The 19,762-nt window shown below is 53.5% G+C and overlaps 6 protein-coding genes across 6 annotated transcripts in view; 3 read left to right on the top strand and 3 right to left on the bottom strand.

Annotated features, from left to right (window-relative positions):
* Positions 1-157: 157 nt before the first annotated feature.
* MONBRDRAFT_31292 (uncharacterized protein) lies at positions 158-4,523 on the top strand (the record flags this gene model as incomplete). The annotated part of the gene is made up of 11 exons (XM_001743411.1): positions 158-683; positions 768-1,093; positions 1,208-1,345; positions 1,428-1,541; positions 1,610-1,730; positions 1,829-2,044; positions 2,191-2,267; positions 2,409-2,495; positions 2,600-2,725; positions 2,841-3,225; positions 3,784-4,523. 11 exons carry the CDS (start codon positions 158-160, stop codon positions 4,521-4,523), a joined length of 2,856 nt encoding a protein of 951 aa, XP_001743463.1.
* A 420-nt stretch (positions 4,524-4,943) lies between these two features.
* Positions 4,944-6,280, top strand: MONBRDRAFT_5930 (uncharacterized protein; the record flags this gene model as incomplete). Its single annotated transcript, XM_001743410.1, has 2 exons — positions 4,944-5,228; positions 5,990-6,280. The coding sequence occupies 2 exons, from the start codon at positions 4,944-4,946 to the stop codon at positions 6,278-6,280; spliced, it is 576 nt and encodes a 191-aa protein (XP_001743462.1).
* A 370-nt stretch (positions 6,281-6,650) lies between these two features.
* Positions 6,651-10,748, bottom strand: MONBRDRAFT_19712 (uncharacterized protein). Its single transcript, XM_001743082.1, has 18 exons — positions 10,635-10,748; positions 10,339-10,547; positions 10,117-10,193; positions 9,856-9,989; positions 9,566-9,720; positions 9,275-9,431; positions 9,101-9,166; positions 8,930-9,007; positions 8,640-8,759; positions 8,465-8,539; positions 8,263-8,334; positions 8,087-8,179; positions 7,885-7,935; positions 7,633-7,750; positions 7,379-7,516; positions 7,129-7,243; positions 6,961-7,027; positions 6,651-6,874 (listed from the first exon to the last, which is right to left on the bottom strand). The coding sequence occupies exons 1-18, from the start codon at positions 10,719-10,721 to the stop codon at positions 6,815-6,817; spliced, it is 1,872 nt and encodes a 623-aa protein (XP_001743134.1). The 5' UTR covers positions 10,722-10,748; the 3' UTR covers positions 6,651-6,814.
* A 308-nt stretch (positions 10,749-11,056) lies between these two features.
* MONBRDRAFT_21173 (uncharacterized protein) lies at positions 11,057-12,308 on the bottom strand (the record flags this gene model as incomplete). Its single annotated transcript, XM_001743081.1, has 6 exons — positions 11,057-11,225; positions 11,364-11,440; positions 11,549-11,612; positions 11,817-11,884; positions 12,030-12,065; positions 12,222-12,308. 6 exons carry the CDS (start codon positions 12,306-12,308, stop codon positions 11,057-11,059), a joined length of 501 nt encoding a protein of 166 aa, XP_001743133.1.
* A 662-nt stretch (positions 12,309-12,970) lies between these two features.
* MONBRDRAFT_31290 (uncharacterized protein) lies at positions 12,971-18,306 on the top strand. Its single transcript, XM_001743409.1, has 17 exons — positions 12,971-13,057; positions 13,133-13,237; positions 13,477-13,594; positions 13,690-13,785; positions 13,883-14,299; positions 14,420-14,586; positions 14,663-14,776; positions 14,884-14,988; positions 15,104-15,225; positions 15,342-15,488; positions 15,625-15,791; positions 15,934-16,005; positions 16,099-16,488; positions 16,654-16,715; positions 16,848-16,921; positions 17,023-17,358; positions 17,841-18,306. Exons 2-16 carry the CDS (start codon positions 13,172-13,174, stop codon positions 17,315-17,317), a joined length of 2,412 nt encoding a protein of 803 aa, XP_001743461.1. The 5' UTR covers positions 12,971-13,057; positions 13,133-13,171; the 3' UTR covers positions 17,318-17,358; positions 17,841-18,306.
* MONBRDRAFT_31289 (uncharacterized protein) overlaps positions 17,868-19,762 on the bottom strand; it is a gene marked incomplete at its 5' end in the record, with an annotated part of 12,047 nt that continues 10,152 nt past the window's right edge. The window contains 6 exons of the mRNA XM_001743080.1: positions 17,868-18,003; positions 18,314-18,413; positions 18,523-18,613; positions 18,747-18,862; positions 18,976-19,093; positions 19,225-19,315. Coding sequence (XP_001743132.1) covers positions 17,935-18,003; positions 18,314-18,413; positions 18,523-18,613; positions 18,747-18,862; positions 18,976-19,093; positions 19,225-19,315 — 585 coding nt within the window. The 3' untranslated portion in view covers positions 17,868-17,934. The remainder of the gene's footprint in view (positions 18,004-18,313; positions 18,414-18,522; positions 18,614-18,746; positions 18,863-18,975; positions 19,094-19,224; positions 19,316-19,762) is intronic.

Raw genomic sequence — 19,762 nt, 5'->3', positions numbered from 1 at the left:
CTACGCTCATGTTGATGAGAAGACACGATGCCACGAGGCGATTGGTGGAGAGGTACCCATCTCACATTGGGGAACAAAGTGAACATCATCATCTTCATCGTCAAAAATTCAAATCCAAATGGAAATCTGACTTTCACAAGCACACTTTCTTTCGAAGATGGCTGGGCGTATGCCGCCCGGTGGCCGCTATGGCCCACCTCCATCGTGGCAGCCACCCAATGGCTACAATGGGCAGGTTGGCTACCATCCCCCCTCAATGCATCCTCCAGCTTTTCCGTCCCATCACGAGAGCCATCCCTACTGGCAACAACCCGGCCATCACCGCCCAAATCGCCACGAGTCCGAGTTTGATCGACATGCACATTCCCGTGACCAGTACCGACGTCGGGATCAGTACCGACGTCGGGACCACTACCAAGGGCGGGACCACTACCAAGGGCGGGACCAGTACAGAGGTCGGGACCATGGGCGTGACTCTGGCCATGATCGCCATCGTCAATACTCGCGCTACGAGCAGTCTTCAGGACCACCGCGCCGCCAACGTTCCGCCGCACCCCTGTCCCCAGCGATGCAAAAAGAGCTCGACAGCCTATTCAATAAAAAGTACACGTTCCCGGCGGAATGTTTTGCCCCCATAGAAGCAAAGCAGCTCTTTGTTGCGCCAGAGGAGCCCATCGATCCAGGTATCTTGCCCAACCAGATTTGTCTTTGCTTTTCTTGGCCCAGAAACCCTTCTTGCAGTTTACGAGCGGCGGTCGTTGTGATAGCTATGCAAGCACTCAAGGACCGAGCCAATGGCGTCAAAGGCAGCCTTGATGACATGGATCAAGAGGCACGTCCTGGACTTATCTTTTTGGCATCTGATTCTTGGTTTGCCTTCACCCTCACTGGACCCGCGTGCCCTTTGCAGCTGTGGTACCGCACAGCCAAGCTTCACAACCCGACCAAAAACGTCCCCTTCACCCTCTCGCGCCGGTTTCGTGTTGAGCTGCCCACTATCGCCTGGTGTAAAATGTACGAGATTCTAGCCCGCTATAAGCTGCTCCAACAGCATCAGGAGATGCCCTTTGCCACGGTGCATGTCTGCGAAGCGGTTCGTTTGGGTTTGTATAGCCAACCCAGCCCCGTGTTTTCCCTCAGTGCGCCGCCGCACAGCTGGCCCGACCCGTCACTCATCTTGCCTTGATCAATCCATGTCCCCATTCAGCCTGGTGCGTTTGTGGCTGCGCTGAATCATTACCTTCGCCAATTATATCATCGTGAGCTCAAATGGAACTGGACCGGGCTTACCCTTAACCCTTACTATGAGGACAACAATCCCATTGACATGGTGGACTCAGACACGGTAAGAACGCCCTCACTCCCACTCTCGCTTGTCTTTTGCAATGCGCTGGTGTTCAAGGTTTGGCGCTTGCGCGACACCATAGCTGATCCTGCTGACCGAGAGCCATTGGCACTTTGGTCACGACAACACGGGCAACATGATGCATGCACCCAACCTCAAGGGCCTTCGCGATCGTGTTCTCCAGCAAGAAATGCGAGTAAGTTGCCTTGCTGCCAAGCGTACTCGTCATCGCCATTCATGTTACCCTGTTCAACATTGCACAAGGTGGAGCTGGTGACGGGCGATGGGGCCTTTGACACGTCAGCCAACCCTGCCGAGCAGGAGATGCTGACAGCCCAGCTTCACTATTGTGAAGCTGTCGCTGCCCTGGCTTGTCTGGCCCCCGGTATGTGCATCAAGCTTCTCGTTTCATCGTAGCATACTCTCTGTCCCCAACCGTGAACTCCTGTCGATTGTCAATTGACATGATGAGTTTGGTTGCAGGCGGAACATTGGTACTCAAGATGTTCACGTTTTTTGAGCGTTGCTCCGCCGCGCTGGTCTACTTGCTGGGTGGGCTCTTTGAGACAATGGATATTTGCAAGCCAGCAACAAGCAAGGCTGCCAACAGCGAGACGTACATCGTTGCACAACGCTTTCGCGGCTGTGATCATGCTATTCTTGATCGACTCCTCGCGCATATTGACCCCTCGCATCCAGGTAAACAGTTGCTTTCAACCCACCACGACCACCCGATGTTTGTGGCATCCAGGCTTGGCGATACGGCTATCCTGGCTCTCATATGCTTTCTTTTCTTTTTCTTTTTTTCTTTTTTTTTTTTTTTTTCTTTTTTTTTTTTGCCATAGTGGACGCAGCAGGGCAACGGTTGGCCTTGTTACCTAGCGCGAGCTTCACCCCTGCCTTTACGCAACACCTCGCGCAGGTGTGTTTGCCATATCATGTGACAAGAACCATGATGACCGCCGATTTCTCCTTGAAACGACCCATCTTGGCCTGCTCCCGATGATGTGTCAATCATAAACGCGATGGCATCATGCGGTTGATGCTCTCGTGTGACCTTTAGGCTGCAGATGAGATCTCACGTTTTACTGAGGATCATATTCAGCACGTTATCGATCAGTCGCGCCGCACCGTCCCGGCCAATCGTGATGTAGGATTTCTGGGGCCTTGAAGTAGTCACTGAGAAACTATGCCATCTGACAGAGGGGCCAAACGGCTCATCTGGTGTCTTTGGCGGCTCATGTGGGGTGGTAGGAGCTTATCAATTATCAACGTGCCGTGGCTGAGGAGTACATTCAGAGATTTGGAGTCACAGAAGTGCCCGCTCGACTTCAGCTTAGCCCGGCCGTTTACCTTGATGGGCACAGCAATCTCAGTACCGTACGTTTCTCAACGGGGTCAGGCCGATGGCTTTTTTCCTCTAGCTTAGGAATGACCACAAAATGGTACCCATGCTTGGGCTTGGCGCTTCTGACTGGCATTCCCCTCATCATAGAGCAGCCGAGCCGGGACCGGGACCCGTCGACCAGAAGATCACGGAGGCCTTCAGGGCGCCACACTCAAGGAGCGACAAGCCCATTTGCGCTCGACGGTCAAGCGTCAGCAAGCCGAACGTCACAAGGAAAAGCCCGATGCAACAAACGCAGACGACGGCACTCCAAGCCAGAAGCGCGTCAAAATCCAAGCGCAAGGCTTGCAGCTGGATGCTGAAGACCGACCAAGCAGCGAGAGGCCTGCAGACCCACCCTCGCGGCCTTTGAGCATTGCAGAGCGCATGATGCAAAAGATGGGCTACAAGCCGGGCCAAGGGCTTGGTCGCGACGGTACAGGCATTGTACAACCAGTGCAGGCAGCCCCACGAGAAGAGCGCACCGGTCTAGGTGTGCATCAAATTTCTGCATCTGGGCCAGTGGACCGCCCGAGAGAGGCCCCTTTGTATCTGCAGACGGACCATCCTCTGCACGGTCCTGGACTGGCCCAAATCACTGGTGGTACACCGGTGCCAGCGACCTCAGCATCTACCGCGACGTCGTTCTCTGAAAGTTCTGGCAGTTCTGAAGGTTTGCCTGCACACCTGGTTTATGGGCAGCAGCTTCGGGCTGTGCGCCATACACGCTTCTGCCGGCTCAGCCTCTTGAACCAGCTGCGGCGTAGTCAACAGGACTTGCTGCCAGCCTTGCGCGAAAAACTTACGCGCACGTCAGAGTTTCCTCTATCCCTGTGCTTGGATGAGCCCTGGCTTTGTCTACTGGCTCTGAAGGATGCGTATCCGCACCTTGTGCGGCCGTGGCTTGGGCTTAGTGCTCGGCTGATTTTGGCAAGTGAGGCACGGACCGACCAACAACGAGTCGTGAGCCTGAGTCCAGATGCTGATGTAATGCTTCAAGGCCTTTCTGAGGACTCATTTCCCCGGCGTTGCCCTTGGTCGTCCCTGCCAGAGGCAGCTCGGACCGCGTTTGCACAGCGTGATGTCAAGGCCTGGCAGCAGCACGCCGGCGAAGCCGGGATCGTGCTCGTCAGTCCTGCATTTGACTGGGGTGCTTTTGCGGGTAGTGGTCGCGGCCGGGCCGAGATTGATATGAGCACCGAGGCCCTGTCGCAAGTTGCTGCAGGACTGCATCTGCTGCGTCCAGGAGGCACACTCCTCGTACGCCTGGCCGAGACCTTTACTCGTCTCACGGCGAGCCTTTTGCATTTGCTCTGCTCAACCTTCGCCACCTGCCGTCTGGTCAAGCCTTTGACCAGCGCTCCCTTTGCCAGCGAGTGTTTTGTGGTATGCCGAGACTACCGTCACGTGGAGGTAGCATTGCAATCCGTTCTTAGCGTCTGGCAGGCCATCTCTACGCCTGCACCTGGACCAGACTTGGGCGTACGACGGGAATTACTCGCTTTTGTTGGCATGTCCCAGCTTCTCGAGCCCACGTTCTATCGCCACGTGGTCAATGCCACGGAGCGATTCACCATTCGCCAGATCTCTTCAGTCCAGGCACTTGCTACGTTGCTTTCTGAGGCTGATGGACCTTTGATTCGGGTTCCCGTTTTGCTGGAAGAAGCTCGTCAGGGCGAAGATTGCCAAGAGCTGGACGTGGACACGGAGGACCCGATGGAGCGATTGATTGTCTTCTTGCAGCAGTCCCAGATGACTGAACTGCAACTTGATGGGGCAGTGCCCATGTGAAGCCATGGTTGGCATCGGAATCCGACTCTCAAGATGTTTTACATGCTTTTGATGTTAATTCAGACCAATACATGAGCAATTACAAGCAACTCGACAATGAAAACGCTTTTAGATGCACGCCGGGCTGGCACGGCCAGCGAGATGATGCACGGGTCAGAGGTAAACCAGTGAAGTGACGCTTTGCAGCATGTGAAACCATTACGAGGCCGTGGGGAACCGTGCTGGCTGGGTGTACTTCTCAAATAGTAGGTAAACGGCATCTGGGAGAGCTGGGCCGAGAAATACCCAGAGTAAATGAAATAGACTTTCAGCATTGAAAAACTGCCGCAGTGCTTCCTGAAGTGAGGAATTAAAAGCGGGCTGTGAGTCACAAATTAGGGCGGCAGGTGGGACCAAAGAGTCTGTGTGGTTCTTGGGCCAATGATCGGGCGTTTTGGACATTCCACAACGCACCAGCGCCAAACAGGCAAAGATGTAGACAATGACGCGACCAACTATTTCGGGCCCCCGCACATCTCGATCAGCGGCATCAACACGCCGCTGATAAAATCGCACCTGCAGCACAGGCACAATGGAAAAAACGCGAAGGCGTTAGTTGCCCTTCATGTTGTGCACGGTGCGGGTAAAGTCGAGAAACAAGAACACGCCATGATGCTGATCAAGCTGACACAGGCGATGGCATACCCCGGGCTCCATGTGAATGTTGTAAGAGGTGATCAAGAGTAACCCACCCACGAGTAGGGCATATGGGAATCCGTAGTACCAGAGACCACCGAGCGCAAGGACAAAGACGGCGTAGATGGGCTGCAGAATGTATATGGCCGTTCCATGGCGCCAAAATACCAAACGCATTTCCTCTAGCCCAATACGGGCAAAAGATGGGCATGAAGAGGTTGCTGAGCATCATATACCAAAATGATGACGACAGGCAGGCGTGGTCGGCGTACCTGTGACAGAAGAGAGCAGACAGAAGCGGCCCAGCAGCAGCGCTGATCGGAAGGCAACAAACAGCAGGAGAAAGGTGCGGAGCGGGAATGCAGCTTCGTACGAACAGTGTACAATCTAGGTCCATTTGAACATGAGACCCCCGAGGTAGTGAAGTGAGAGGGTTTGTGTACCGAGACGAGCGATGCGCTTGGAAAGGTCAAAGCCACACAGGACATGGGGCGTCGACGAGCATGCAAGAAAGCTTACCTCGCCACCCTTGTCGCGAGGGTTGGCCAAGTATGGATACCAATCACGGATGTGCGTCATACCACAAAAGTCAAGGTGCAGGGACCCTTGCGGTTGGATGGCAAGGGCAGCGGAAAGAGCGGCCAATGTGTACTCGGCCAGCAAGAGCCACAGGCGACGCTGCAGAAAGGGCAACGACCCAACGTCAGGCACAACGCTGCTGGCTTGTGGATCTGGCAACTCTGATAGATCGGTGCAGGAACGTTGGTACGTACTTGAAGCTTGCCGGGTAGAACCAGCAGCTTGCGAGAGACAGCCGTATCCAGAAGAATGAAGATGAGGATCGTGGTGATGAGGAACATGACGCTGTAAACATCTGGTTTGGCAGAGCAGGGGCGGCAAAAGTAGCCATCGCTACGAAACCCGGTGGGACAGGCCCCACAGGCCGCCACATTTTGGCCAGTAGCGAGTTCTTCTTCAGCATGGGCTGGCCGACCGCAAAGATGCCCAGGACAACGTGGCAGAGCGGCACGAGCAAACTCGGCTGGAGTGATGAAGAGCACATCACTCTCGCCTTGACCTGACACGGCTGAGAGCCCATACAATGGCAAGAGCACAAGCCACCATAGCAAATGTCGCATAGCAGGCCCGGATACCCGACAGCGCACCATCTCAGCTGCTCGCCCACATTGGCAGATGCAAGCACTCTTTTGGAACGCGCGATAAAACCAAAATAGCATCAAATTGAATTTTTGTTCTGTGTGTCTGTGTGTGTCTGTGTGTCTGTATGTATCTATGGCTGTGTCTATGGCTGTGCTATGGCTGTGTGTGTGTGTGTGTGTGTGGTGTGTGTGTAGTCTGTTTGTGTGTCTGTGTATGTCTGTGTGCTCTTGAACAAAATTTTTGCCAGTGCAAGGGTAGGAACGCATCTGCCGGCCCATCGAAGCATCTTCTGAACATCAAAATTGTGATGCAATTCCGCATACTGCGCACCGCAGGTGGCCGAAACAGCCGTTGCTTGTCAGCAGAGGAGGAAGAAACTACTTTTGATTGAAGACCCTTGAAGGCGAAAGTAAAACTAGGAAAAAAACCGAGGCACGAACCGTGAGCATGATCATCTAAGCGCTGCCAGTTTTGGCAGCAAGCTGAGCTGCCAACTTGGCGTTGCGTTTCATGTCCTAAGGCGAAGCAAATGCCGGTGGGGCGTGAGCGACAAAAAAACGGCTGATTGCAAGAAAGCCGGCAGCCGCCACCTTCAACGAACCTGCTCGTAGTCGCGCACAGCCTTGAAATATCGCCGCTCCGTCTCGATCAAGGCCAAATGCACTTGACTGAATTACCATCAAGCATAACACAAGCACCAAGAGTTCAACAATTCCAAGTGAGTCATCCTGTCCTTGGGGTAGCCCGACCGGAATGGGTGGACACTGACCTGAGCTGATCACGGCGTTCGCGCGCACTGCCTTCCTTTTCGCGCAATCGCTCTTTGTTGTTATCAATGCCATCGACAATCTTGGCGAGCTGATCCAAGAACGCGCGCTTGTTATCTAAAACAAATGAAAAAAAAAAAAAAAAAAAAAAAAAAGAGGTTGGTGCGGGGTGGCGACAACGAGTCAGGCATGACGACACACCACACGGGTCTCCAATCCATTCAACTCTGCGTCCAGGGTGTGCACACGTACTCGTAGACAGCACAGCTTTGGGAAAGGTTTCTTGAATAGACTGTAGGAGCGAGTTCTCATTCATCATGTAGGATTTGGTGTCGCTCAGCGTATTGTACAGCGCAAAATAATGTTGCGTTTCGCGATGCTTGGCGTTGACTGCGAATGAGGACAAAGTTTGCAGAAGAAAGACCGGATGATGAGCCATGAAACTCAAGGGACAGGACCTGCCACCATGAGTTGGCACCCAATGGGCGTAAGGGGCGTGATCCTACTTTGCTCGTAGAGCTCCACAAAGCGGCGCTGGTACTGTTTGAGCTCGGAACGGCTCGGGATCTGATCGAGTTGACGCTCCAAATATGCTACTTGTCGGTTACGCTTGGAAGCGGAGATCTAATTAGCACCGGTAGCATTAGCAACAAGCAGCCGGGGAAAGGGCAATTTGAATCGAGCCAACACTTTGACTGCTCAAAAACCATGCACTCTGTCCATACGCTTCCCCCAAAAAGAGCAGGCCATGCCCGTACCTTGGCCTTGTCAAGACGAGCCTGCTCCTCCTGGAGCTGTTGCTGGACCGCCTGCGTTTGCAGACACTGGAATAAGAATAGCCACGGACAAAGTGGACCAAAACCAGCGTGTTCTTGTGCTTTAATGTGCACTCGACTTGAGCTGGCACTAGACTTGAGCTGGCACTAGACTCGAGCTGGCATTTTCAATGATAAAACAAACCTGGGCGCGCTCATCATCGACCTGAATGGCGCCTGTGGCGCGCAAGCCCTCAATCTCGCCCTGCAGGCGCTCCATCTCTGCTTGACACGTGGCCTGAACGTAAAACACATCGGCCGTAAGCCCACGGCGCAAAAAATTGAGAGAGGGGGCAAGTAAGCAGAGGGGCCTCGACAAACCTTGAAGGCACCTTGGCGCGCCTTGAGGTCGTCCATCGTGGCCAAAAGCGTGCGCAGTTTCTCGATAATGGGCTGCACGCATGACAAGTGGCAAGTGTGGCAAGACAGTCATTGCACACCCATTTATCCATGAAAGCAAGGACCAGCGCCAGCAGCTGTAGATGTTGTGATGGCATTGGCGTGTGTATAATACAAGGCTCACCTTGTTACTTTCGTCGCCTTCAAGGCCGTCCAATTGACGGGCCTCCTCCTCCAGCTGAGCATGCTCGGTCTGAGCCTGAAGAATAAAGCAGCAAGAGTCCAGTACGGCAGGAAAAGGTGAGCCTGGACAAGATGCTGTGGTACATAACAGGTGTGTGCCAGACATCGGCACGAACCTCCGCCAGGCGAGCTTTGGCTGACTCATAGCGACGATGGGTCTCATCGCGCTGCGCTTGAAGCGCATCAAGATCGGATTGCGCAGCATCAATGCGCTTGTTCAGCGATTGGACGGCACGCTGCATCGGAGAAGATGAGAAACAAGAGAAAATAGAAAGCAATGGTCAGGACAATGAAGACACGCATCCGAGAAGCTTGGTGGGCCACGGGCCAACTCAAGGCCAAGAGCAAATTCCACTGCGACCCAAATACCCAAATGTGTTGCGAGCAAGGCTGAAGCACAACTCACCTTATGTGCGGCCACCCCGCCCTGACGACCCTCATCTGCCTTGGCAACTTCTGCGGCATGCGCACGGTACTCATCCGACTGCAACAGAAAGGGTCGTGAGAGGACTTGGGACAAAAGGCAGGCTGATCACCCCCCTTCGACCCATCTAAGACTCAAACAGTAGCAACGCACCAATTTGGAAATAACGTTGGTCGACTGCTCGATGATTGAGCCCAAGCGGGCTTTGGAAACTTTGTCCTACATTCATGGTGTTACGCTCGTCAATCAACAAAGAAAAAAAAAAAAAAAAAAAAAAAAAGCCTATGCTCAGACCGTGAATGCAGACGAGCCGAAGAGCATACGTACCTCGCCGGCTTCGCCCATGGTTTGCATGAGTTGGTCCAAACGGCGCGCCTCCTCTTCCGCAGCCGCATCGTCAGTGTCATCAGCACCAAGAGATGCGGCGACCGCAGCTTCCTTGGCAGACTTGGCCTTGGCCTGCTTGCGACGAATGCCGTATCGCCTGTGACACGATGAAGCAGATCAGCAACTCAAGAACGCGAGTTTGACGCATAGCCCAAGACTGAATGAAGCAATTTGCCATGGACACAAGCAGACAGGCAACTGGAAAACAAACGACAAGCGACAGTAACGCACTGGCCGTATTCCAGCAAAGTGGTTTCAACGGCAGTGGCTTCATCAGGTGCGCTGCCCAAAGCAGGGGCACGGTAACGCCGCTTGGGTGCATAGTGCTCCTTTGTATCGTGTGATGAGCGCTGAGTGGCGGGCAAGCGCTCCTGTCGCTTGGCCTCCTGCACATTGGTGCGGGCATGAGTGAGCAAAACGGCAACTCTTTTCCCCTGAAGCGCCAATGTCTGCCTCTCTTAATGACACAAAGGGCCTTGGCATGCGAAGGACCGTGCGCGATGAACCGTCCAATGCCGTACTTCAGGTGACTCTTCATGTTGGCCAAAGACGAAGAGAGCGCGCCTGCGAATCTGCAGGGCACGTTCCTCGCGAGTTTCGATGGCTTTTTTCACGAGCCACTGAATGACGGGGTAAATGTGGATAAAATCCAAACCTGAAATGTTGTGCAACAAGCGCTCGGTTAGACCCGACGTGCGCTCTGTGCGCCTCGAGTAAAACTTTCAAGAGTCAGGAGACAATCCTCCTTCACGTTTTGATACAGTGCCACACGAGAAGCGTGCCTTGGATTTGATGTGGCTCAAGTCGATGGGGACACTTCATGATGGGAAGGGCCGCGACGATCTTTTCGGTGAGTGCACTGAGAAAGAGAGGTGGGGCGGAGGGCAATGCCACAGATAGCAATGACAAAAGCGTACAGAGGAAAGATATTGCTCTTCCCGCAGCTGATCGCGGGGGACAGCGCCAGTAGCGAATGGCGATACAGAGATCCGATTGGCACGCACATTTTCTGACCAATGGTCGAGTTTTCCTGAAAAAGGAGGTCAACATCCACGTCAACGTTACTGGCAGTGATGCACCACGTCATGCCACCCACAACCTTGTCAAAGGCCGAGAGACCCTTGATCCGGGCGCGAAAGTAGCCAGCAGCCAGCAGGAGGTCCACCGTCTCGCTGAGCTTGACGGATTGCTCCTCGTCATCGCGCACATCAAACTGTCGAGCACGACGAGCCGGGTGTCGTGAGCTACTGCATCAGCAATGAGCACCTCGTGTCAAAAAAGCATCATGACTTCTTCTTACCGCAACCTCCTGGCCCTCAGCATCATAAGCCTTGGCCTTGATGCCCTTTTTAACGTTGGCAAACACCGAGCCTGCACTCGCCGCCATTGTGACTGCTTTTCTCTCTCTTTTCACTCGGAACAAAGAGGTAAAAAATGAACAAAGGAAAGTTGAGTTTGGAGGGCAAAGGAAATGAAAAAAAGAACGAGGAAAAAGGGAAAAGGGAAAAGGAAAAGAAAAAAATAAGAGGGTGTGGGGAGATGTGTGATATGGGGCATGGAAAGCGCCTGATGGTGTAGAGATGGACAAGGCTAGCGAATGACACATTTGAGAGGAGAGGAAATTGAATTTTCATCGTTGTTCGAGTGTATCTTGACCGGCTGACGGTGCTGGCATCATGCAAGAGAGTGATCCTATGAAAGATTGGAATGGTCGGAATTGAATCAGGAAGAGGTCTCCTTGTGCTTGACGATACCCTTGGAGACGAGATCAGGGATCTCTACGGCCAGCCAGGGCCCAAGACCCAGTGCCATGGCGTGGGCAATGCCAAAATGGGGAACATTCCGCGCCCACAAGGGCTTGAAATGGTCTGTCAAGCAAATTTTACCGCCCCTGGACTCAAATCAAATACCAACAAGCCAGGTGAGTGTTGATGTGGTCGGGTCAGAGGAGCCATCGCTTGTATCATCGAGACACCCTTCACTCTGGTCGAGAAGGCCAAACGAGTCAGTGTCGTGCGCCGAGACGCACCGATACATTTTGGCCGTCTTGCCGTCCAGTTCCGGAATGGCAATTTCAGGAGCAGTGGACGGGTACGCGACCGGAATCTAAACAAACAAAGGAAAAAAAAAGGGAACCCATCGAGACAACGCGTAGACGTAAGCGATGTGCAAACGCCCAACAAGCTCAAGTTGAGCGCAAGCCGCTGCACGCACGTCAAACTCCAGATCAAACTCGTATTTCAGCATGTCGACAACAATCCAGCACTTGCCAAACCACCTGGAAGGGCCACCATGAGGATGTGCGATTAGTTTCTCCATGAGAATGGGAACGTGCAAGTCAATATCCTCGCTTCCACCCCCGCTTTTCGCCGCCCGCGTTGCTCGAAAGCTTGTTCAACGCTTGTCACCGAGTGCCGGCCGAGTGCCGCTCAAGTCGCAGCGGATTTGATTGCAGACGATCAACAAGAAAAATGTAACGCACCGCGTGCCTTCAGGGTTGGATTCGAGGCGAAACCAGTCGTTGTCATTCTCCTTGTTGTTTTTCACGTACTGCGGGGAAAACAAGCGTAGCAGTACGTGAAAAACAAGCGTACATACAACCAGGATATAGCAAGGATATGTACAGCAGCTCTTTGCATGCAGAGCTCAAGGCAAGACATGGCTGAGCGCTAGTGTCAGAGAAGAAATTACATACGGTGATTAAAGACATGAGCTCCTCCTTGTGACGCGCCTGTCGTTGATGAGACAATCGCGGTCAGAGAGAGCCATTGGTCCAAGCATGCAAAGAACGATGGACCAGGCAGTTCAAGACGAGGTGTTTCGTGTGTCCACAAAATAACTTGCGCAACATGATTCAGACAAAGCGCGTGGTCGCCGTCAGTCTTACCCGCCAGAGATCGCCGCTGCGCGGGCCAGCATTCACACGCAGAAGCGGGATGGCCGCCAAAGTCTTGCGGGTATGGGCGTCCACCATCGTGCCGATTGACAAAATCTTAATGAACCACGCACGAGTGAGTTCAACAACGAGATGCACGCGCTCATAACCCACGCCTGACCACGCCGAGCCAAAACAGGCCAGCCGCCGAAACGGAAGGCGACACAAGACCCAATAGGGGGCAGACGGGCAGACGGGCAGACGGGCAGCGAGCTCTCCTCACCTCGATCACGATGATTCGGAAAAAAAAAAATGGAAAAGCTTGAAACAAAAACGATGACAAATTATCAATACTGAATGTCAGAAACTGAACAAAACAACTGTTGTGGTGAGTCCCTTTGGGCAGTCTCCTGGGCAGAGGGGCAGCGAGTCTGGGAGGGGGCCGGTCTGCACAGTGCACCCAAACTGGGCTTTGTCTGAATGCAAGGCACTGCATTGGTTCGGCTTGGTGTGAGATTGTTAAAAAGAAAAAGCAGAAACAAGCAGTGATGGAGACGTGGAGGCCGTGGAGCATTCCTCCTCCGGAAAGCATAACCAAAAGGCGTCATGAGTTGGACCCGAGCACCACGGCCACACCATGAGATGGCGTATCACTCTCCCTCTGTGAGCCTACCCGTACTAGCATACTTTTTGAATTATATTCTACATCTTTTGTATATCATAACACCTTCATAAATCAACTTGTTGTAGCAATTTTATAGGTTATTGTTGATCGAGTTTTGTCTTCCGCCCCCTTTCTCTCTCTCTCACCAATTCATTCATTCTCTCTCTCTCTCTCGGTGGCAGAGGTGTTCCAAGAGGGCACAGGTTGCGCTCTGTCTCTCTGGCTCTCTGGCACGCTCTCTGCTCTCACACTGACATAGGATTCACGAGCGCCCCAGTTTGGCAGAGAACGTGACACGATGGGTATCATGGCCGGCGTGCTGCCGCCTGGCTTTCCCTTTGGGGATATCAAGAAGAGTGGTGTGGTAAGGCTCTTTTGCGCTGGCTTGCTTCTTCTTGTTGGTGTTGTTGGTGTTGTTGTTGTTGTTGTTGTTCGCAGAGGGCGCGTCTCGCTCCGCCTCGGGCCAGCGGCAGCGGCAGTTGGCGAGCCCTCTTTGAGAGATGGCGGGCCAAACTGCATCGACGGCTGGTGAATCGGAGGAAAATTTTACTTGACATCTCCTGCTCAATACGCTGGTCCCATGCACGGGCTCGTCTCGAATAGACGGAAGGCGCTGACTACCAGGCCATCAACAACTCACGCCGCCCTGAGCTCAGCAACACTTACACACGCCAAACGGGTGCCTACGCCATCACGCAATGGATCATCTTGGCCCTAATTGGTGCGTTTATCCTTTTTCTTTTCTTTTGGATCGACACCGCAACCAATCGCTGCTGCCGCCTGACCTGACCTGGATCAATGTGCGCCCGACTCCAGCTATCGTCTTGGCTTGTTTGTATCGCGGCCTCAACGCCGCCATCGAGGTCATTTCCACTGCCCGAATGCAAAACCTAGCCGATAACATGGCAGATGGTTGGTCGCCAACCTCGCCCGTGCACCTCCTCCTCGATCCCATCTGCGTTGGCGGCACTCATGCTGCCTGTGACACAACTATAAACTCCCATCACAGGCCATTTCTTCGTGGCGTGGGTCATCAACTTTTTCAGCTCCCTAGGTCTCGTCATGGTGGCCGTCCTCTTCGCCCTCTGGGCTCCTGCTGCCATTTCTTCGGGCATGCCTGAGATTATTAGCTACCTAAACGGAGCCAAGCCCAGTGACCTGCTCTCTCCGAGCACCATGCTCTCCAAGGCTATCGGCCTTGTCTTCGCCGTCTCCTCGGGCCTCGCCATTGGCCCCGAGGGCCCCACCATTCATCTTGGTGCCATGATCGGACCGCGTCTGGTCGAGAGCCTGGCCTGGCTTTTTTCGGGCCTCCCAAGCTTCAGTCGCAACGTTCAGCTCTTCTTCGACGACATGGACATGCGCAAGCTTGTTGTGGCGGGCTCGGCCGCTGGCATTGCCGTTGCCTTTCGCTCGCCCATCGGTGGTACGGACCGCGCCCCCCTGCCCCACTCCCGCAGGCCTGAAGGGTGTTATGCAACCGCCCACGCGGCCTCGACTATCTCATCTGTCCCCTCCTGACGCTGACTGTTGGGTACATGTGCAGGTGTTTTCTTCGTCATTGAGGAAGCCATCAGCTTCTTCGATGCACAGCTTGTTTTTCGCACTTACTTTACTTGCATCATCGCCTACTACATCATGGCCGTACTGACTGACGGACATCGCCTTGAGGCCGACACCTTCACGCCCTATGAAATCGAAGTGGAATGCAGCGTCAGTGCTCGCCCCCCTTGCAACCCCTTGCACCGCGCTCGCAGTGCACCCTGCCGCTGAATCACTACTTTGGCAGGCTCCCTATTTGGCCGAGGACATTTTTCTCTTTATTATCACAGGCGTTGTCTGCGGTGCGGCCGGCTCGCTCTTTAACGCTCTCAACACAACCATTTTTCGTTTCCGCAAGAAGGTGCGATCGCTTAGTGAGGTCACTTGGCCAATCAGCAGCCGCTGTGGCTCGGCCCGGCTTGTAGATACAGCCCTGTTCTCACTTGAACATTGCCTGCAACTTGCTAGTTTGTGGGCGCCTCGGGCCGCAACCGCATCATTGAGGCGCTATGCCTGGTCCTTATCACCTCTCTCATCGTCGTCTTTGCGCCAACGGCTGGCCACTGCACCAAGGTTGGATGCCGTGCATTGCTCGTGGCGTCTCCAAACAAAGGGTACAGTCGTCGTGCCTGCCTCGCCTATTTGTTGCACTATCGCCTCCTCTGGCTTAACCACATTTGGTCCACAGCTGCGCCAGGTTGTGGACCACGTTCCTGCCCAAACAACCGACTCGTATGTGTTTGACTCTGGTAATCTGGTCCTCGACGACCCCAAGGTCTGCCTTAGCTCCACCGCAAAAGACCTCTATCGGTAAGAAACCACCTGAACAAGCTTTGAACCTTGAGTTCACCTGTCATTGTCCACCATTACGCTGAAGGCCTTCTACCCAAGCATGGCTTCACACGGTTTGACGCTGCCCGATTTAGCGTACTCCATGTCAACCGCAGTCAATGGCCCGAGGATCAAGACTTGGATCAAGTGGTCAAAGAGCTACAGGACAAGGTCAAGGAGAATTTAGAGCTGCGCCAGTTTGATTGCGACGAGGACGAGTATTCACAGCTGGGCAGCCTCTTGTAGGTTTGCATCGGGGCGCTGTTTTGAGCTCTGGGCAGGGAATGGCTGAATGCCCAATCTAGCTGCCGAGGCTTCCTCATGATCCAAACCCCGCATTCCGGCGCGCCTGCTTGCTTTTCCGCGCGCCACGCCTAGCTTTAATACAGGCCACCACGCCGTTAATTTGCTGTTCCAAACGGGCACCTACGATATCCTTGAAGCTGATGCACTGGCTGGCTTTCTGATTTTATACTTCTTGCTGGCCGTTGTGACGGCTGGTGCAACCTTTCCTTCAGGCCTGGTCATTCCCATGCTGACCATGGGTATGTGGTCATACAGCTCAGCCGCTGCCTCCTCCAGTAGTCACACATTCCCTCTTGTAGACCAGCCTTCTTTATTACTAGCTCGCCCAGCCAACGCGTTCCGGTGCTGATTGAAACGGGTATTCAATCCTCTTTGACTCAGGTGGAGCCATTGGTCGCATGATTGGCATTGCCGTCAACACGGGCATCAAGGAGCCAGCCAATGTTCAACTCAGTCCGTTGTGCACAATGCTTCGATCCTCCGTGGCCTTTGATGACCCCGAGCAGCTGTATTTCACCTTTTTGCGCTTGTTGCTCGTGGCAATAGTGGACCCTGGCGCATTTGCCATGATTGGCGCAGCTGCCTTTTGGTGTGGCAGTGGTGGCATGACGGCCACCATTGCCGTCATTATTCTTGAGGTGACGGGTGATTTCCAGTACTTGCCAGCGCTGGCCATTGCGGTGATCACGGCCAACGTGGTGGGCACGCAGCTCAACCACAGCCTCTACCACAGTCTTATTCATCTGAAACACATTCCTTTCCTCGAGGACGTCGCAAATGAACAGCTCAATCATGTCACCGTTCGCGAGGTTATGGCTTCGCCCGTCCTTTCGCTGCCTGCCTTGGCGGGTCGCCAACAAATCAAGGAAGCCCTTGCCTCGACGCACAACGGATTTCCCGTCACCGACAAAGCAGATGGAGTCGACAAAGTAATTGGTCAGTAGGACGCACCTGCTCGCTGTCACTGCTTTTTCAGAGCATGTGGCTTGGGTGTCGACTCACAACAACGCGCCTGCATTTGCTGTGTTTTTTTTTTTTTTTTTTTTTTTTTTTTTTTTTGTCTTGGTTTGTCTTCTGGGATCTGGTTTCGTGTAAACATAGGTCTTATTTTGAAGCGTCACCTCTACACTTTATATGACGCCCTCAAGGGTGAACATGACACGGTGTGTCATGACTGCGCTTGCTTTGTCTTGTTGTTGTTTCGGTTTTGTGTTTGTTCATTTGGGTTTGAGAACGACTACAAAACGTTTGGAATGCTCTCACGATTGGATTGCACCGTTCTCAATTTGGGCAAGGCGGACTTGACCGAATTCATGAATGAGACCCCTGCGTTTACGCTAGAGCACACTCGTTTCCCCGAAGCCTTTCGGTTCGTGGCGTGCTCGTGAACAGACGTTGTTTGATCGCACCAACAGCAATTGCTTATTTTCGTCCATGCCCTGTATCATCTATCCTTGCTTGCTCGTGCAGAACCTTTCGTTCCCAGGGCTTGCGACATCTGGTCGTGGTCAATGACCGGTTCGAGGCTTTGGGCATGCTGACACGCAAAGACTTCCAAAAGGCGGATCATGCACACGGAGCCCACGGCGCGGACGACCATGATCATTCTCACGATGAGGAATCTTCCCACATGCACGTTTTGCACCCGGCCGTTCGCCACCCAACCGCTTCTTCACGTTTTGCGGCTTACAGGCCACCTCCCATGGATGACTTTGGGGACGAGGGCCCAGCGCCCCTTATGAGGAATGATGACTCCACGGCATGATCCATGGACCGCCCTGGCCGTCGCCCATCATGGCCCGCGCGGTGCGTGGCTCGCAGCCTGCTTGTTGACTGGCTTATTTTGTGCTGTCACAGTCCTGGCTGTGGGTGTTGGTTTCGTGCTGTGGTGGCATTGTCTTTTTGTCGTGGAAACTTGCGTGCACCATACCCAACGCCAATGATGTACATATAATTGAGAAAGCCTGAACGTTTGCCGTTGGGAGAGTCAGGTGTGACCACTTCTGCTTTGTATGTTTGATTGTGAAGCCTTTTATTTTCTCGGTTGACACGAATGGAAACAAGGTGCCACCTCATCTTCTCTTTGGGCAGTGCGGCCGATGTTGTTGATGTAACAAATGAATCATTGTATTCACATTGTGATAACAAACCTTGAACATCTGGTGTTTCTATCCAATCATAACGCGAGCCCTGATTTCGGCGACGGCATGCGGACTGAGTTCACCCTTTGCTGTGTTTCTTGTCCTTGCTTTGCTTTCCCGACAACACAATGTCCGCATTGTTTGCAGGCTCGCAACGAAAACACTTAATTTTTTAGAAGAGTAAAGTTCTTTTGAAGGCGGCCTGAATCGACTGACCGACCACTCATGCAGCCAGCAGAATTTACGCCCGCTTGGTCAGCACCGCCGTGCGATCCGATGCGGCTTGCACGCGGGCAATATCAGAAGTCATCTGTTGATAGCCAAAGCGCGAAAGCCACCGCCAAAACATCATGAGTTATCTTGGCCACTGAATGTAAGTGGGTCATGGACATGCGTCTGCGACTGTATCTGTGTGTGTGTGTGTGTGTGCGTGTGTGTGTGTGTGTGTGTCGGAGGTGGCTCTGCCTGCTCGACTTGGCATGCCAAGCCACGTCTGTCAATGACATGATGGCTGTGCGGGTAGCGCGCAGTTGGTCTCGTGCTAGCAGTGCACCCAGGCGAATGTGTTCAAGCATAGGATGTTGATGATAGTTGCTCAAATTTAGTGAACACCAACCCACCTTGCCATCAATGCGCGCCAACGTGTCGTTTTGCTCGTCCAGTTCGTCACCCATCGCCTGCGCCTGTGCACGGAGGTTACCTAGGACGTCGCTCACCACACTAAGATAAAAACCGAGGCGCAGTGTGCGAAGATGAACAAAATGCTAGGAAGACAAGAGTGGTGCGAAACTGCGGGCCTCAAGGCACATGCAATGAGACGGGGACGTACTTGAGGTTTTCGTTCATTTCCTTCTCGCGATCATCACCGGTGATCTCTTTGACCATCTGTTTCTGGCCACCACGGGCCGCCGCGTGTCCACCTGATGAAGTCAGCAGAGCAGCAAGGTCGTATTATAAGTGCGGATGGGCACACGCAGGATCATCAAAGGCCGTTGCTTGAGTCATTGGCAACGTCGGTAAAAGACAACGTCCCAGCCTGGAGCATCAACGAACCGCGAGCCGATGCTGCAGTGGGCTGCTCGTCGATGACGGCTTCAGCATTCTCATGCTCGTCGCCATGACCCTTCCAAACATCGTTGTAGCCCTCGCGCTTCTCAAAGTTGTGCCGCCTATGAAAAAAAAGGAGAAAAACATGATTAAAACCGGACCTCACGAGGCATCAAGCTCAGCATGGGTAAGGGAGGCAGGCATGATGCAAGCTGTCTGGGACAGTGAAACGCACGGCGTGCAGGGGCAGAGGCAGCAGCCACAACACTTTTCCATCTTAGTGAGCTCACGCTCGGCCTGGCGCGTGTTGGCGTTGATGCCGTCCAGTCCTCGCTCAACACGACGGAGTTGCTCTGTAGCCACGACGCCCGCGGACATTTTCAAAGGTGAGGCAAAGTAATGATTGTGGGTAAGTTGAGACGAGAACCTGAAGAAAAGCGTTCTCATCAGGAGGCCTGCGCAGACGGGTGAAATAAAGACGCACCCCCTTGTTCATCGAGGTTTCGAAGTGTCTCTTCGTTCATTTGTTGGTCCTCAACCACGAGGTGACGCATGCGCCGGGTTGCTGCCACATCCTAAGCACGCATCGATGTGACTGCTTGGTAATGTTTGGCATAGATCTGTATTCAAGCACGGCATGATGGCAAGTGGCCTACATCATCGATGATGGTGTTGGCTTCGTTTTGAACGTCGGCCAGGGTGCGTTGCTGAGCCATCTCGCCGTTGATCGTTTCAAAGGTGATTCGCACTCGTACTCAATGATCGGCAGCCCGCGGCCGTCGTGCGCCAGTTCTGTTGCTCAAGGGAACCGCAAAAGAACCGGCCACGATCAGTCACAGTCACAATGTGCGCCCGCCGAATCAGTCGGGAAAGATTGCAGGACGCAGCAGTAAAAAATACATGAAACAAGGGGCAAGCACAACTACCGGGCACAGCAAGACTAGGTCATTACGCTCCAACACCAACGCCGCTCCTGTGTTTGGTGGAGCCCAGACCGCCGCCTCCCACACAGCTCGCACTAC

This window comes from Monosiga brevicollis, genomic scaffold (genome assembly GCF_000002865.3).
Source record: "Monosiga brevicollis MX1 MONBRscaffold_3 genomic scaffold, whole genome shotgun sequence".
Classification (NCBI taxonomy): Eukaryota; class Choanoflagellata; order Craspedida; family Salpingoecidae; genus Monosiga; species Monosiga brevicollis.
This window is presented reverse-complemented; position numbering and strand designations above follow the sequence as displayed.